Source organism: Lepus europaeus, chromosome 5, assembly GCF_033115175.1.
Source record: "Lepus europaeus isolate LE1 chromosome 5, mLepTim1.pri, whole genome shotgun sequence".
Classification (NCBI taxonomy): domain Eukaryota; kingdom Metazoa; phylum Chordata; class Mammalia; order Lagomorpha; family Leporidae; genus Lepus; species Lepus europaeus.
This window is the reverse complement of record NC_084831.1, coordinates 797,582-815,617: the sequence shown is the minus strand read 5'-3', so window position 1 is coordinate 815,617 and position 18,036 is coordinate 797,582. Positions and strand designations below refer to the sequence as shown.

Genomic DNA, 18,036 nt, shown 5'->3' with positions numbered 1-18,036 from the left:
GCCGGGCACACGCACCAGAGAACGGACGCCAGGGCCTCAGCCGTCCATGCACCCACGTTCACAGCAGCGTCACGCAGGCAGGTGGCACCTGCACGCAGGGGCCCAGCACCCAGACATGAGATAGAATGAGACCCTGCCATGGGCTGCAACGTGGGTGAACCACGACAACACTAGGCTCCATAGAACACGCCGTGACACACGTCGACACGCATGCACACACTGTGTGACTGCACCAACGGGAGATGCCTCGAGCAGGAAGTGGAAGGGGTGGGCACAGGGAGCGGCAAGGCTGCTCCCTGCAAACCCGCACCCCCCCATCCCTCCCACCCCAACCCAGCAGCCGGCCTGCTGACGGGCACCCTGGGCAGCAGCAAGTACTGGCCAAGCACTTGGGCCCTTGCATCCACCTGGGGACCCAGATGGAGTTTCAGGCTCCAGACTTGGTCTGGTCCAGCTCCGGCTGTTGTGGGCATCCGGGGAGCAAACCAGTGGACAGAAGACCTCTCTAGCCTTGTCATTCTGCCTTTCAAATAACCTTTAACAAAAGTGAATGTAATTAGTGCCAGTGACCTGCACGCTTCCACAGGGATCTAGGCGGTAAAGTTTTACAGGACGTGTCTTTTGCCACAATTAAAAATATGCTCAAGGCAAATTAACCAAAAACAGAATGGCCAAATTCACTAGATGAAGAGAATCACATGAAAGAGTGAGATTTTTGCATCTTCCAAATTAACAAAGATATTTTAGACGACAGAATCTTAGGGTTATGAGGCGGCAGGGAAACGTGTAGCAGCTGAAAACTCTGTTGTCCTGCCTTTCAAATAAATGATCTTCGCAAAAAAGGATGTGGGTCAGTGCTGTGGCACCACAGGTGAGGAACCGCCTGCGCTGCCGGCAGCCCCGCGGCCCGGTTCACGTCCCGGCTGCTCGCTTCGGGCCCAGCTCCCTAACGTGCCTGAGGAAGCAGCAGCAGCAAAGTGCTTGGTGCCTGCGCCCACGTCGGAGACGGGCTCCGGGCTGCCGGCTTCGGCCTGGCCCAGCCCCGGCCACTGTGGCCATTTGGGGAGTGAACCAGCGGATCGAAGATCGCAGTCTCTGTCATTCTGCCTTTCAAACAAATAAAACTTTGAAAAAATTTAAACAGTGACAGAGATTGACCTTCCCTGCTGGTTCCTGTCGCTGGCGGCAACGGCCAGGGCTGGGCCTGAAGCCAGGAGCTTCTTCCAGGTCTCCGGTCAGGTGCAGGGCCCAGGCACTTAGGCCATCTTCCACTGCTTTTTCCAGGCCACAGCAGGGAACTGGATCAGAAGAGGAGCAGCAGGGACACGATCTGACGCCCACATGAGATGGGGGCACTGTACTTGGAGGCTTGACCGGCTACGTCACAACGGCGGCCCCTGACCTGGGACAGCAGTGGAGAGTGACCCAAGTGCTCATGGCCATCTGGGGAGTGCACCAGTGAATGGGACTCTCTCTCCGACTCTGCCTTTCAAATAAATAAATAAATAAATAAATAAATCTTTTTAAAAAGTTCCAGGGCTGGAGCTGGCGCTGAGGGGAAGAGGGCTGAGCGGCCCTGCGATCTGGCGTCCCGTGTGGAAGCTGCTGGCTCCAGCCCGGGCGGCTCCACTTTGTGTCCAGGGAAACCGGGGCGGTGCTCCTGGCTCCTCGCTCCATTGCAGCCATTGGGGGAGTGAAGAGTGAACCACTGGACGGAAGACCTTTCTCTCAGTCTCTCCCTCTATGGCTCTGCCTCTCAAATAAATACTTTACTGGTTGCCCCTCTTCCAGGCCAGCTCTCTGCTGTGGCCCGGGAAGGCAGTGGAGGATGGCCCAAGTGCTTGGGCCCTGCACCCCATGGGAGACCAGGAGAAGCACCTGGCTCCTGCCTTCGGATCAGCGCGATGCGCCGGCTGCAGCGGCCATTGGAGGGTGAACCAACGGCAAAAGGAAGACCTTTCTCTCTCTCACTGTCCACTCTGCCTGTCAAAAAAATAAATAAATAAATAAATACTTTAAAAACACAAATTACTGCTCCTTGGAAAAAAAAGGAGCGAGCTGCTGGGGGCCCGGGCACGTCAGCGACCTCGCGACATCGGCTGCCGTGGGCCTGAAACCCATGTCTCTAAGTCCACAGACACGGTCAGGCCCCGAACTCACAGCAGTGGGAAACGAGCCCTCCTGGCTGGTCCCAGCAGAGGGGCAGGGAACCCAGCACCGTTGGCCTCGCCTCCAGGGACCCCCAGCCTCCTGGTTCTCTGCCTTGGTGTCCTCCAAGTTCAACCAGAAAACACCAGAGGCCATGTGGGGGGGGCAACCCCAGAGCTTCTGCAAACCCCTCGCCTGAGGGGCACCCTGGGGTCTGCTCCCCGCCCTGGGAGGACAGGAGGCACTGCATCACGGTGGCTCGGTGGCTCGGGGAGGATGCTCCCAACTCCAGCTTCCTGCCAGCGCCCGCCCTGGGAGGCGGCAGACAGCTCTGGGCGCCTGGCCTCCACCCAGCCCAAGCTACCGAGCATCTGGGAGGAAGCCACCCACCCTGCGTGATTCCAGGCATCACCGCGCTCACCCGGCTCATCCGACTGTGCTGCCTCGCCACCCCCAGGGACCTCAAGGGACACCCGCGAGGACACAGTGCCTCATGGCCACTGTCAGCTGGCCCGTCACCAGGGACAACCCCAGCCCTTCAGTCCCACGGCGTTCAACAGAGCCCTGCACCTCAAAACCCACTGACTCCTTTCACAGAGGCCCAACCCTGAGTCTTGTCCCTGGGCCCACTGCCCACACGATGTCCCCACGGGGCGCCAGGGCACCTGCACAGCACGCAGCTGTGGAGCTCACTTGTGGGAAGTTCCCGGCCGCACCCCTGCCCCAGCCATAGCCGTGTCTCCAAGGCTACTCTGAGAAGCTGGGTCAGTCAGATCCACTCCCCTCCATGCGACACCCCTGTGTGTGCTGCCCGGCGGTACCGTCCCCCACCCCAGCACGAGGCCGGGGTGGCCAGAGTGGAGCGGGGCCGCCCTCAGACACTGCTTCAGGGGCCTGGGAGACCCAGGCTTCTGCTCACCTCTTTATTGCCAAAGAGACCACAGTGTAAGTAAAGCTGTTCAGATGAGAGTTAAGATCCTGTCTACTAGATACAGTAAGTCTACTCAAGGCATGGGGGGGGCACTAAAACCACAAGGGATCTCCCCACCCACACACCTGGCGATGTCCCACAGCAGCGGCTGGCGACCCAGTTAAACTGTCAACCCCAGGAACCACCCCACCCCCACGGGGACACCCTGGCAGGGCTCCTCACCACCCACGTCCACACGTGTCCCCAGGCCGGGCTGGGTGACCGCCCTCCTAGGGGGCCCTTCCTGACCACTCCAGGCGTCCCCAGGACGTGCACTGCCCTTGGCTGCCGCGCCCCCAGGCCATGAGGGCGGCTCCCCGGGCTCCCCCCCCCTCCCGGGGACCCCAGGCCAGGGCTGAGGCAGGTCCTGGCTGCCACCCACCCTCGGGCAACCCTGGGAGCGCCCCGCTGTCACAGCTCCGGGAGCTTCATAAATGGAGACAAAACCCCCCAGGGTCAGGCAAGCTGGGTGACACTCACTGAGCACAAGGATGTTAAAAAAAAATCACAGTTTTGATAGTTCTGCAAAAAAAAACTTAGCAAATTTACAACAAAACTGTCAAGTAATTAAGGCGAGGCACTTCACACATGAACTTAAACTGCTAATTAAAATCCCCTCGCTTAATTGACTACATTTGCATATCACTCGATTTGGATGCGGGAGGAGGCAGGTGAGGTGGAGCGGGCGACAGCGTGGCCGTGGCCGGTGGCACCACAGCACCGGGGAGGGCCCCTCCTGCCAGGTATGCGTGGCCGAGACCCGAGACACCACAGCAGCGGGGGGGGGGGGGGGGGGGGTCCTGGGCCCAGGGCTCCCACAAGGCCCCTCGTCCGGTCACTGTGGTCACAGCCCTCAGCACCCCCGCGCCCGGCTTCCTGCAGCGCAGCGGCCGCCCCACCCTGCCCACCTGCTCCTCCCCCACTGGAGCCAGGGGTCAGAGTCCAGACCCCGCACTCACCTAGACAAACAGCCACGCGTCCCTGGCTTGCTCTCTCTGCTTCCGAGCAGAGCTCTGCTCTGAGCCGCAGGCTGGGAGCGGCCCAGATGCCAGGGTGCACCCCCCCCAGCACCCACCCACCCAGAGTGTGCCCCCCACACACACAGCCCCCCCACACACAGTGTGCCCCCCACCACAAACACACACAGTGTGCCCCCCACCACACACACAGCGCCCCCCACAGTGTGCCCCCCACCACAAACACACATAGTGTGCCCCCCACCGCACACACACAGCGCCCCCCACACACAGTGTGCCCCCCACCACCAGCACCCACCCACCCACAGAGTGTGCCCCCACCTCACATGGAGTGTGCCCCCACCACACATGGAGTGTGCCCCCCACCACACACACACAGCACCCCCCACACACAGTGTGCCCCCCACAACCAGCACCCACCCACCCAGAGTGTGCCCCCACCTCACATGGAGTGTGCCCCCACCACAGTGTGCCCCCACCTCATATGGAGTGTGCCCCCCACACACACAGTGTGCCCTCCACCACACACACACACAGTGCCCCCCACCCACACATGGAGTCTGCCCCCACCTCACATGGAGTGTGCCCCCCACCACACACGGAGTGTGCCCCCCCACACACAGAGTGCCCCCACCACACATGGAGTGTGCCCCCCCACATGGAGTGTGCCCCCACCACACACACAGTGCCCCCACCACACACACAGTGCCCCCACCACACATGGAGTGTGCCCCCACCTCACATGGAGTGTGCCCCCACCTCACACACACACAGTGTGCCCCCCCCACAGTGTGCCCCCCACACACACACACAGTGCCCCCCACACAGTGTGCCCCCTACCACAGACACACACAGTGTGCCCCCACCAGAGTGTGCCCCCACACACACAGTGTGCCCCCCACCAGAGTGCCCCCACCTCACATACACACACAGTGTGCCCCCCACACAGAGTGCCCCCACCACACACAGACACAGACCAGGGTGCCCCCTCCTCACACACACTTCAGGGTGGGATGAGACAGGGAAGGAGGTACCCCAGCCACAGGGCGCCGACCCCACTGGGTGCAGGGAGTGGTCAGCACCCAGGAGTCCAGGCGGGGCCACCCCGGGGTGTCATGTCAGGCCAGAGGCACAGGGAGACACGCAGAGGCCTCCTGAGGGCAGGGCCGTGCGGCGGGCAGGCCACAGCCGCGCCAAGGAAGGTCTGGGTTCTCCGAACACCGAGGGGGCCTCAAGCAAACGTCCTGGGGCCAGCGGGGGAGGGGAGGCCCAGCCGCACACCACACTGACCACCCAGCAGCCCCGCAGGGCAGGGAGCACCGGGCTGTCCGCACGCGGAGCTGACCAGCGGGCCCAGGCAGGCTCCAATCAGGAGGCCCAGCCCAGGGGCCCGGCCAGTGTCACCTGCGCTCCCACGGGGCCCCAGTCAGCCTTGTTTCCAAAACGAGGGACCAGGAACCCCGCTCACCAGCGGGGACCCACGCTCCACAGCACAAGCAGCGCTGTCCTCAGGTCTCCCAGGGCACAGTCCACGGAAGGGGCCGGAAGCTGCCGCCGCCCTCGGCCTTCCCCAGTGGCCAGACGGGGCACCCCCAGCCTGGGGCGAGGCACTCACTCGTGCGTGGAAGAAAACAATGTTGGGGGGGGACGCCTGAACTCTGGTGGCTAAGGTTCGCCCCAAGCGTGGAAGTGAGCTGGTGTCAGGTGGCCCCTGGGCAGCCCGCATGGTGGACCCCAACAGCTGGCCCTGAGGACGCCGAGAGAGGAGCCCCGAGTGGCTCAGGGGCAGGGAGCGTGGACAGCACGGAGCACCCGGCAGCCCCGCACCCGCCCTCCTCGTCCCCGGGTGCCCCGGGAGCACAGCACAGCTGGGGTGTCATCGCTGTCAGCTCGGGTGACTCGGGAGCAGGAAGAAGGGCCGCACCAGAGCCCAGGCAGCGCCCGGGCCTCAGCCCAGCTGCACCGCCTGCCAGGTCTCGGCTCGCCGCCTCCTGGGGGCCCTGGCCCTTCTGGGCCTGCCTGAATGCCGGCCCAGGCGCCACAATGCTCTGAAAGGCAGCCCGGTGGGACCAGCAGGAAGCCGGGTTCCAACAAGGCCCGGTTCCTTGCCAGTCGCCGGAGCGCTGGCCGCGGGCCGGGAGGAGCACCAGGCCGTGCCCGCCAGCCGAGGGCAGCATTCCAGTGCCTTCCGGGAAGCTTCCCCGGGCCACTCTGAGACCCACTGTGTTCTAACAGGAACACGGCACCAAGGAAAAGCTCGGGAGAGCCTCTCACCCCTTCCCCTCCGGGGCACGGCGACTTCAGCCCCCACGGAGTCTCTGGGCACACATCTATCGTGGCCCGGAACTGGGGACCCAACTGTGACCGTGGCCTACAGCGCCCACCACCCAGACGGCCTAGCGGGTCTCAGCTGCCTGCCCTGCGTCCACCCACGCACAGCATCCTGGGCCTCCCCAGGTGTGGCCTGCAGCTTCGAATCCACGAAGCAAACAGAGAAGACACGAACACCAAGCATCAAGACGGAATCCGGGCTGCTCAGGCCCACGCCGAGCCCCGGCAGCAGGCAGGGCCACGGTCACCGTGGCGCCCACGGCCCTCCTTCCAGCTTTCACCATCATCCCCCGCGACCTCACTCAAAATCCAGGCCACCACCAAGAGCAGACGCTGGCATGGGGGGAGCCAGGGAGCCGGGGGCACTCTAAGTGCCGTCCACCCAGAGGACGCAGGCACAAACCCACTCCAGCATCCTGAGAACTGACACCCGCCGCGGCTCCCCCGGGGACAAGCTAGGTGCTTCCAGGGGAGTCCTGACGTGGCCCTGCCACGCGGGAGCACCTGTCCTTAGAGTGACCAGCGTCCAGGGGGCCGGCAGGCAGAGCAGGGGAAGACCTCCGCTGGGCCCTACAGGCCGCCCGGGGAGCAGACTGAAGCCCACACCAGACCGCAGACGGGAAGAGCTGCCCACCCCACCCCAGCCGGCCCCGCCCATGCCCATCCCCCCCCCGCCCCCCGCTCGGCCCCCGCCCCCCGCTCGGCCCCCGCCCCAGCACACAGCCGACCCCACGATGCCCTCCCCGGCCCGGCCTGGCGGCCAGGAGGGGAGAACCCTCAGGACGAGAGCGCTTCCGCCTTTCGGTTCTCCCAGATCTCGAGGCAACAACCGGCCTCTGTATTTTGACTCAAAACAGAGCAGCTTTTGGCAAACGCTTCGGTTGAGGCTTTTGCACAATTCCTCCCCGGAGAAGTCCTCCGGCTTTCGCAATCCTTAGAAAGAGACATTACTGCCACAGCGTCCGCCGCCGTGGACACCTCCTGCCAGACAGCCAGGGCGCGGGCCCCGGAACCGCCGCCCGCCGGCGACACCACAGACCTGGCTCCGGGCGGGGCCCACTTCACACTACAGCAGACTTCCTCCTGCCCCACATCCTGTCTGCCGCCGCCGAGCAAGTGCCCCAGCGACCTACGCGCCCGTCGTGGAGCCGGAGCCGCCCGCCGCTCTCCAGGGCTCCCCGAAACACCCTCCCGAGGCCGCAGGGGGCTCGGAGGGAGCGGGCACCTGGAGAGGAGCCGCCAGCCTGGGACACGCCCATCGGAGGCCCCTGCCCGCCAAGCTCCCGCAGCAAGGGATCACCCAGGCAAGCCCAGAGCAGCACCGTGCAGCAAACACGGACCTCGGGAAGCGCCGCCCGGGCTGCGGCGTCCAGGTGGGCACAGCCCCAAACACCGCAGGCGGCTGCTCTCGGACCCCGGCTACAGAGAGGCGGCTGGGTGCGCGGCGCGGGTTCCTGACGAGGCCCCTTCCCAGACAGCGTCAGCCTGGAAGCGCAAAGGTCAGCTCCCTGCGAGAGGGCTCCTGCGTCCGGCGCACCCTCCTGGACCCCACCTGGAAGCCACCGTCACCCCCAAACACAGCCGCAGACTCGGGCGGACTCGGGCCGCGCTGGCCGGGAGCAGGAGCCCTCACCCCAGGCAGGGGCCAACGACCAGGATTTGAGACCCACACGGCCCCCGCCCGCGCCCCCCACCCCCACCCCCGGCGCACACAGAACCCCACAAACACTGGCTTTCACGGCAGACCTCCCAAGGACCGGTGTCTGAAGCACGAAGGACCAAGAATCCAAACTCATGCCAGAGAACTTCAGCGAGAGGAGCTCGCTTCTTGGTGGCCCTCGGGAGGGCAGCACGTGGTTCCCCGGCGACACGGCACCCCAGGCGGAGGGCCAGGCGGCTGCCCACAGCACAGCGGCAGAGGGCAGACTCAGCCCCGTGTGTGTTCCTCTCGGAACCCCCACGTTAGCACACAACCCCCAGACACCAACACGCTGCTCGTCCCAGTGCACACACAAGAAAACCGAGGCCACACAGCCACGCAGGGGCAGCGCGGAACCCACATGGGCCGGCCCAGCGGCGGCAGGACACTCAGCAGGTCCCTTCCTGGGGGCCATCGCTGGACACGGACGGGCATCGGGAAGACCAGCAGCCCTTGCACCCAGACAAGGGACACTGGCCTTGGGACACAGGGTTCTGGGCCCGAGGCTGCATGAGCTCCCTCCACACAGCGGCTTCACGTGGGGGTGACCACAGGAACCACGAGCCTGCCACAGCCAGGCAGCCGGCCCAGTGAGGCGTGGAGAACACCAGGAAAACCAGCAGTCTCTCCGCACTCCCAGAACGGGCAGGCAGCGGCCGTGTCCACTCCCCGGGAAGGGCCGCGTCCAGCCCCGTCCAGCAGAGCCTACACAGAGCTCCCAGACACTGTTCCTTCGACCCTCATCCTCAGATCAAACATCTCCACAGGTGACACACACGTGACGAGAGCGACACACGTCCATGAAAAAGCTGTCAGGGGCAAGTGGGAGGAGCCCATGGGAGGGAGGGGCCATCCCAGGCCACGCCTCCAGAACCTGGGGGTCCAGGCAGCCGTGGGCCCAGTGCCCAACTAGACAGGGACGCCCTCTCTCCACCTGGCACGCACACATGTCCCGGGGAGATGTAAAGGACCCCCATGGGCAGGGCTCTGGCTGCAGTGCCCACAGAGCTCGAGAAGGGGCTAGAGTGGTGGAGCAGGTGCCACAAAGGACGCAGGCCAGCCCTGCGGGGTGCAGGGACCCCAGCCACGGCCACCACTAGGGCCTGGAGCGCCCAGGTGCCCAGGGGGCGGTCTCCCTGGTCAGCAAACATGCTGAAGAGGCAGCTCAGCCCACCCACCGAGATGCCCAGAGGCTGCCCAGCCGTCACAGGCCAGGCCACCATCCCGTCTCCTCCTAGGCAGCACCTGGGCCCTCCCCAGGGCTCACCGCAGGGGGCTGCAGGAGGGAGAAGTCCGTGACCCGGGCCCTGCAGGCCACGCTGCCTGGCCCTCAGGGAAGGCCAGGGAGACAGAAGACCACAGCTGCACACGACCCAGAGCTGACAAACACACACACACACGCACACACATGACACGCCAAGACACACACGTACACACACATGCAGACACAAACACAAGACACACGCGCACATGCGTGCACACACGACACACGGAGACATGCGTGTGTCTGCAGACACAGACACACGCCCGCACACGTACACACACGCACACAGACACGCCCTGCTCAGCCCACATTCTCCTCCCTGCTCCGCAGCCCCGGGACATGCGCGCTCCCAGGCGCCCCGCACACGTGGCTTCCTCGGGCCACACGAGCTAGTGGGGGGGTGGGCACCCCAAACACAACGGCCGCCAGCAGGCGAGGGGTGCCCGTCACAGCCGCCCCTCTCTCCACACCACGGGGCCTGCCCTCCCCAGGGCGCCAGCCCACGGCACACAGGCTGGCTCTGCCCCCGCCTCCAGCCCCTCCTCCCAGCGGCTCTGACACTGGCTGGAGGGGCGCCCAGAGAGAACCGGGCTGAAACATCTATTCACGGATTCAGAAAAAAAGTTTGATGCAACGGCTGAATTAATTAGGCCTCCCAAGAATAGCCGAGCCAATGCAGCAGTCCGTGTGCGCGGTTTAATAAGCCGGGTGTCCAAAAGAAAAGTTACCAAGGCGGGCGTGGGGGAGGGGTGGGGAGGGTACAGCCCGAAGTCCCCGAGGACCCAGGGAGCAGTTCTGGCGACTCGCGGCCCAGGGACGGCCAGGCCAGAGCCCCCACGCCGGCCTGCGCCTTGCAGGGAGGGGAAGCAGGAAACCGGCCTGGGCCTGGCCCTCCGCGGGGGCTCTGGGACTCACTCCCCGGCAGGCCCAGGAGAGCCAAGTCTCGGCCGCGGAGCACCACAGCCTGGACACCTGGCTCCGTTCTCGCGTTTCTGTCCCGAGACTTCAAAGCACAAAACAAGGCGCTGGAACCAGCACCAGGCCGCCGGCTGGGGACCGAGGGCGGGCAGCCCTGGGCCTGGAGCCCTCGCCCGGCCCGGACACCCGAGCAGGCCCCGCGGAGGACCCCGGCCCAGGGCTCCTGGCCTGGCTCTGCCAGATCCGACCTCCCCCAGCTGGGGCAGGCCTCGCTCCCCACGCCATACCCGCCTCTGCATGCAACAGCTGCGGGCCTCGGGCCGGCTCTCCCAGCCCCCCAGGCCCGGCCCCCGGCCCCCGCCAGGGCTCATCCCGCGGGAGGGGGGCCGGGAAGGAGGGCCTCCCTCCCAGGCCGTGCGGCTCCCTCGCGCTCACCCTGCCCTCAGCCTCCCCGAACAATGCCGCCGAGCCCGCCACCCCCACCCCAGCCCGCGGCGGGCGCGGGGGACACTCACCCGGGGCACCCGCCGCTTGTACTTGTTGCCATAGTCGAACTTCTCCTTCACGTCGTCCAAGCAGCGGCCGAGCCGCGCCTGCTCCTCCTTGCCCGTGTAGTCCTGGCTCAGCAGGATGTAGGCCCGCCAGTTGGCCGAGTCGAAGCCCCAGTGGCAGGTCCGGTTCTCCAGGGCCTTGTGCGAGTGCACCACGAACTTGTGCGGGGGGTACATGAGGCGGCAGTCCAGGCACTGGATGCAGGCGGCGCTGGGGCTGCTGTACAGCTCGGGCACCAGCAGCCCCTTGCACTTGCCGAAGCACTCGTGGTACACGCGCACGCTGTGCTCGCTCAGCTCCAGGCCCAGCGCCAGGCCGGCCGCCAGCTCCTTCCTGCAGGGCGGCGGGTAGGCGCCCCCGTAGAGCAGCGCGTTGCACAGCCGCTCGGCGTCCGTCTTGGTGATGAGCCCGCACGAGGGCGCGGAGAACGGCAGGATGCCCATGACTTTCAGGATCTCCAGCTGGTCGGCCGTGCAGCGCGAGCAGTAGATGTGCAGCTCGTCGCACACCGAGTTGATCTGCTGCAGGGAGAAGTCGCGCAGCACCGAGTTGAGGATCTGCGGCAGGCACAGGCGCTTCTCGCCGCCCACCACGAAGCACGAGATGGTCTCGCCCTCCAGCACGGTCTCGCAGCGCTCGGTGGAGCGGTCGGACGGCATGAAGAAGGGCCCGGGCAGCACGGGCGGCGGCGGCTGGATGGCGGGCAGGTGCAGCACGGGCGGCGGCTCGGCGGCCGCGGGCACCGGCGCCGGCACCGCGGCCGCGCCCGCCTCCTTGGCGCTCTCCTTCTTGTAGGCCTCCTGCGCCCAGCGCGCCGAGAAGGCGGCCGGGCCGCCCAGGGAGCTCATGGAGCTCAGATGGAACTGCTCCAGCGTCTTCTGCAGCCCCGGGTGCGGCTGGAAGCCGCCGCGGCCGCCCGCCGCCGCCTCCATGGCGCGCTCGGGCTCCCCGGGCCGCTCCCGCTCCCGCGCGCCCGGGCCCCCTCGCCCCCCGCCGCCGCCCCGCGCGCCCCGGCGGCGCCCGCGGCCCCGGCCCCGGCCGCCCCCCGCTGCCGGCTCCCGGCCGATCACGGCCGCGGCCTCGGCCTCGCCCGGGGGCGCGAAGGGGAAGGCGGGCGGGGCGAAGGGGTCCCGCCGCTGGAGCCCGCCGCCGCCGCCGCCGCCCGGGCCCGGCGCCACATCCACGCGCCCCGCGCCGCGCCCGCCGCCCGGGCCCCCCGCGCGCCCCCCGCGCGCCCCCCGGGCTCTAGGCGCGGGGCATGCCCCGGCGCGCGCCGCCAACGCCAACGCCAACGCTCGCGGGCCCGGGGCTCGCGGGGGGCGCGCGGGCAGGTGCCGGCGCCGCGAGGCGCGAATCGCCGCGGCGGCCGAGGCCGAGGGCCCCGGGAGGAGCGGGGGTGCGGGCGCGGGGCCCGCCGGGCCGTCCTCGCGCGGCGCGCCGCCGCCGCCCCGCTCCTCCCACCGCGCGGCGCCCGCCCGGCTCGTCCCGGCGGCGCTGGCCGGCCCCCGGCCCGCCCGCCCGCCCGCCGCCCCCGCCCGCGGCTCCCGGGCGGCGGAGGCGCCTGTGCCCGCGGCCCTCAGAGCGCGGCGGCGGCGGCGGCGGCGGCGCGGGGCTCGGGGCGCTCGGCGCACATCCTCCCGGCGGGTCGCTCCGGCTCGGACTGAGCGCCCGGCGCTGAGCTCACGCCGCCGCCGCGCCGCCCCGCCCCGCGCCGCCCCGCCCCGCGCCGCCGGCCCGCCCCCCGCGCTCCGTGCCGCCGTGCGTCCGCCTCAGCCCGAGCGCCGGCCAGGAATGTGACCCGCGCCGCAGCCGCGCGCTTCCAGGAACGCGCTCCCCCGCCCGGGCCGGGCCGCGCTCGGCTGCGCTCGGCCGCGCTCGGCCGCCGCTCGGGACCACCCGCAGAGGAGTCGGCTGCGCTCGTGTCGGCCCGTCGGGAGCTCGGCCCCGCTCGGCCCCGCTCGGCCCCGCTCGGCCCCGCTCGGCCCCGCTCGGCCCCGCTCGGCCCCGCTCGGCTCCCCTCGGCTCCCCTCGGCCCCGCCCACCCGAAGGCCGCTGGCGGAGGCGGAGGCGGAGGCGTCCGGGGCCCCCCTTCCGGCCGAGGCCGCTTCCTGCGCGGCTGGGAAGACGCCCGTCCCGCCGCTGCCGCCGCCCCCGGGCCCCAGCGAAACCCACAGGGCCCCGCAACAACCGCAGCCTCGCCGAGGCGCCGACCTGGGCGGGTGCACGCCGCCTCCCATGCCCAACGGGACCGCCCCGCACACCCCCGGGCCCCTCACCACGGGGTCGCCCCGCACACCCCCGGGCCCCTCACCACGGGGTCGCCCCGCACACCCCCGGGCCCCTCACCACGGGACCGCCCCGCACACGCCCCGGGTCCCTCACCACGGGGTCGGCCCGCACACCCCCGGGTCCCTCACCACGGGTCGCCCCGCACACCCCCGGGTCCCTCACCGCCAGCCCGCACACGCCCCGGGTCCCTCACCACGGGGTCGCCCCGCACACCCCCGGGCCCCTCACCACGGGGTCGCCCCGCACACCCCCGGGCCCCTCACCACGGGGTTGCCCCGCACACCCCCGGGCCCCTCACCACGGGGTCGGCCCGCACACCCCCGGGCCCCTCACCACGGGACCGCCCCGCACACGCCCCGGGTCCCTCACCACGGGGTCGGCCCGCACACCCCCGGGTCCCTCACCACGGGTCGCCCCGCACACGCCCCGGGTCCCTCACCACGGGGTCGGCCCGCACACCCCCGGGTCCCTCACCACGGGTCGCCCCGCACACCCCCGGGTCCCTCACCGCCAGCCCGCACACGCCCCGGGTCCCTCACCACGGGGTCGCCCCGCACACCCCCGGGCCCCTCACCACGGGGTCGCCCCGCACACCCCCGGGCCCCTCACCACGGGGTTGCCCCGCACACCCCCGGGCCCCTCACCACGGGGTCGCCCCGCACACCCCCGGGCCCCTCACCACGGGGTCGCCCCGCACACCCCCGGGCCCCTCACCACGGGGTCGCCCCGCACACCCCCGGGCCCCTCACCACGGGTCGCCCCGCACACCCCCGGGTCCCTCACCACGGTGCCAGCCCGCACACGCCCGGGTGCCACATGAGCCTGGGTGGCTGCACCCCGCGCGGGGATGGGCAGTGGCAGCGTGAGCAGGGGTCCTGGCACCCTCAGGACCAGCTTGGTAGGGGGTGATAGCCAAGCAGCGCCACACCACCGTCGCCAGCCCTGTGACCCCGCACTGGCTGTGGGCAGGAGAGCAGGCCCTGTGCCCACCTCCGGCCAGGGCCAGCCTCAGGGCCCCTGTGTGAGTGCTGGCAGCTGGTGTCCACCTGCAGTGTGCAGGCCCACGGTGAGATGCCACCAGGTGTCCCACCACGCTGGTCCCCAGGGCAGGACGTGCCGCAGGACGGCCTGGGGCAGAGGCAGCGTTCCCGAGGCCTGGAGGCGGCCACCCAGCATTGAGGCTGCGCTGTGCCCGGCCGAGGGGGGCAGCGGCCACTTCCCTCCAGATGAGTGGGCCCAAACTGCCCTGGGCACTGGGGGAAGGCGTGGCAGGGACGGTGCCCTCGTCAGCCTGGGAGACCTGGGTGCCCCAAGGCTGCCACGTGGGTACAGCCCCTGTCCCAGGAGGTGGGGCGGGCATCTGTGTGCAGGGGCACAGGTGGCTCCCCGGAGAAGGTTGGGATTCGGGGCGCTGGGCTGCGCGTCTGAAAGCTCGGGGTCTCCCGAGCCCCAGGGGCTGTCTCCCGCTCCCGGGGTGGCGCTGCCAGCCGGGGTCTTACAGAGTTAACCTTGCTCCTGAGGGAGCCATTCTCATCTGGAGTCAGACTCCATACAACTTGGCAAACGGTCATCCTGCAAGGTGGCTGGACAGCACAGGGCCGGCTGGCCAGCGTCTCGGGGGGCGGGAGGCCGAGCGTCCTCACTGATGCTCTCTCCCTTGCCTGCCGCTGGCCCCGTGGGGCCCAGGCAGGCGGCCCGCTGAAGACGGGTGGGCAGGAGGCTGGAGGCGGTGGTCTCGGGGGCCAGGGGAGAGTCAAGGGCCTCGGAAGCTCTGCCTCCCATCCAGTCCCTTGCTGGTGGCCCGTGAGCTTGAGCCCTCACCCGTGGGAGACCAGGTGGAGCTCCTGGCTCCTGGCTTCAGTGTGGCCCAGACCTGGCCGTTGCGGCCATTTGGGGAGTGAACCAGCAGATGGAAGCTCTCTCTCCCTCCGTCATTCTGCCTTCCAAATCAATCAATCTTTGTTAAAAAGCACCAACAGGAAGCCTGAGGCCCCTGCTGCCCCTGGTGGGTTCCAGGGCCTCCTTGCCCCTTGCTGGGGGTCCGGGCAGCCTTGCCCGACAGAGGCAGCAGGGCCTGTGTGCTCACGGGCCCAGTGGGGTCCCCCACCTGCTGGCCTCCCCTCACCCCTCCTGCCAGCTGCTCTGGCCAGTTGCCCACTCTTTCCAAGGGCCAGCTCACAGGCACAGGCACAGCCACGCTGGGAGTGCTACACGGTGGGCTTGGTGTTTGCCCAGAGGAGCCCCTGACCCAGGCCTTCCCAGCTCACTCCCGCCATTGCACGTGGATGGGTGCCGGTGTTCCGTGTGCCTGTTCCCTCTCCGGTAAGCACAGGCAGCCATGGTCTCCTAGATGGCCAGGGCAGAGCCAGGCGCTGGGACCGGTGGGAAGGAGGCCACGCCCAGCCAGCCCCCTGGGCGCCTCATGGTCAGTGGACCTGCCCACTCCGGAGGGTCCGTGTCCTGAGGAATCCCTCGGGATCTCCCACGTGGGTGCAGGGACCCAGGGACGTGGGCCATCTTCCACTGCCTTCCCAGGAGCGTTAGCAAGGGGCTGGATCGGAAGCGGGGCAGCACCCACCTCAAACCGTGCGGCTCCACTCCGTGTGAGACCAGGATGGACTTCCTGGCTCCTGGCTTTGGCTTTGCCCACCCCCATCCACTTGTGGACATTCTATCTGCGGATGAAGTTCCCTTCTTTCTCTTTCCTCGTGTTTCTGTTGTTGTGCCTTTAAAATAAATAAATCTTAAAAAAAAATAGTTGGGGGCCGGCGCCGTGGCTCACTTTGTTAATCCTCCGCCTGTGGTGCCGGCATCCCATATGGGCGCTGGGTTCTAGTTCCGGTTGCTCCTCTTCCAGTCCAGCTCTCTGCTGTGGCCCAAGTGCTTGGGCCCTGCACCCCCATGGGAGACCAGGAGGAAGCACCTGGCTCCTGGCTTCGGATCAGCACAGCGCTGGCTGTGGTGACCATTTGGGTAGTGAACCAACAGAAGGAAGACCTTTCTCTCTTTCTCTCTGTCTGAAACTCTGCCTGTCAAATAAAAAAAAAAAAAAAAGTTGATGGAGGGCAGGTGTTGTGGCGTAGTGGATAAAGCTGTTGCCTCTGCGATGCCGGCTTCCCAGTGGGCGCTGGTTCAGTCCCGCTGCTCCACTGCTGATCCAGCTCCCTGCTGCTGCACCTGGGAAAGCCCCAGAAGGAGGCCCACGTCCCCGAGCCCCTGCACCCACGTGGGAGACCCAGATGGAGCCGGATGGAGCTCCTGGCTCCTGGCTTCGGCCTGGCCCAGCCCTGGCTGTTGCCGCCATCGGGGGAGTGAACCAGAGGGTGGGAGATCAGTCAATCTCTCTCCCCCTCTCTGTGACTCTGCCTTTCAAATAAACGAATAAATCTTTTAAAAGAAACTGTGCATGATCATCAATTTTTTTTGCTCCAAAGTAAACTTATCTTTGAATTCCATTTCCACCAACTATTTTTTATTTATTTATTTGAAAGAGGGAGGGAGAGACAGACGCAGAGAGATTTCTGTCTGCTGGTTCACCCCCTAGATGGCCACAATGTCCAGGGCTGAGCCAGGCCAAAGCCGGGAGCCAGGAGCTTCATCCGAGTGCAGAGGCCCAAGCACTTGGGCCATCTTCTGAGGCTTCCCCAGGCTCACTAGCAGGGAGCTGCATGGGAAGTGGAGCAGCTGGGACTCGAACTGGCCGGAATATGAGACGCTGGCATCACAGGCAATGGCTTAACCTGCAGGCACAAAGTTTTTTGTTTTTTGTTTTTTTTATTATTTTTGACAGGCAGAGTGGACAGTGAGAGAGAGACAGAGAGAAAGGTCTTCCTTTTGCCGTTGGTTCACCCTCCAATGGCCGCCGCGGTAGGTGCGCTGCGGCCGGCGCACCGCGCTGATCCGATGGCAGGAGCCAGGTACTTATCCTGGTCTCCCATGGGGTGCAGGGCCCAAGCACTTGGGCCATCCTCCACTGCACTCCCTGGCCACAACAGAGAGCTGGCCTGGAAGAGGGGCAACCGGGACAGGATCGGTGCCCCAACCGGGACTAGAACCCGGTGTGCCGGCGCCGCAAGGTGGAGGATTAGCCTAGTGAGCTGTGGCACCGGCAAAGTTTTGTTTTTTGAAACGTGTGTTTTCCGTGAACTCTTTGAAGACCCCTGTGTCCGTGACAGTGATGATGAGAGGACGATGGCTCAGGGTCACAGAACAGAGGAGCCGTGGTCCACACGTGTGTCAACATCTCTCAGAATAAGCAGCTCATTGAGTTGGGCGTTTAAGGAGCGTGTCCACACAGAGGCTTCTTTGTCCCAGAAGACACGAGTCAGTTCCCCGTGGACGGTGGCAGACACCACGTTCACCCAGCGACCAAAGTGGACCTGGCTGGAAACGGCGTGGATTGAGATCCTGCCGCTCCCACCCCGACGGGAGAATCCGGCCTCAGCTGCTTCCCTGCCGAAGCTGTGAGCCGCACCGCCCCTCCCAAGACCCCACCAGGACCCGAACGCATGAGCCCGATGATGAGCTGTCTCCAAACCCCAGGCAGGCTAGCAAAGCTCCCGATGGCGGAGACGAGAGGCTCCCGGCGGCACGCGGCCCCCGCCGGCCTGGGTCTCTTCCATACAAGGGTGCTCTGGGACACCAGATGCCCTGGGCAGGGGTCCCCACCCGTGGCACTCCCCCTGGGCTGGGCGGGGTCCCCACCCGTGGCACTCCCCCTGGGCTGGGCGGGGTCCCCACCCGTGGCACTGTCCCCGGGCAGCCAGCTCACGGCCCCTGGAGGGGCAGCATGGCTCCGTGGCTTTTCTGCAAGCCTGAGACAGCACCAAAATACAAATTCTGCTTGTGACCACGTCACAAGGACCTGGCGTGAATTCTGAGGCGGTGC

At 67.2% G+C, this 18,036-nt stretch overlaps 2 protein-coding genes across 2 annotated transcripts in view; both read right to left on the bottom strand.

The window, feature by feature from the left end:
- SKI (SKI proto-oncogene) overlaps positions 1 to 11,802 on the bottom strand; it is a 56,576-nt gene extending 44,774 nt beyond the window's left edge. Inside the window, exon 1 of the mRNA XM_062190307.1 lies at positions 10,823 to 11,802. Coding sequence (XP_062046291.1) covers positions 10,823 to 11,791 — 969 coding nt within the window. The 5' untranslated portion in view covers positions 11,792 to 11,802. The remainder of the gene's footprint in view (positions 1 to 10,822) is intronic.
- An 826-nt stretch (positions 11,803 to 12,628) lies between these two features.
- On the bottom strand, positions 12,629 to 13,096 carry LOC133760694 (collagen alpha-2(I) chain-like). The gene has a single exon (XM_062193276.1). It carries the CDS (start codon positions 13,094 to 13,096, stop codon positions 12,629 to 12,631), a length of 468 nt encoding a protein of 155 aa, XP_062049260.1.
- Between the last annotated feature and the right edge of the window lie 4,940 nt (positions 13,097 to 18,036).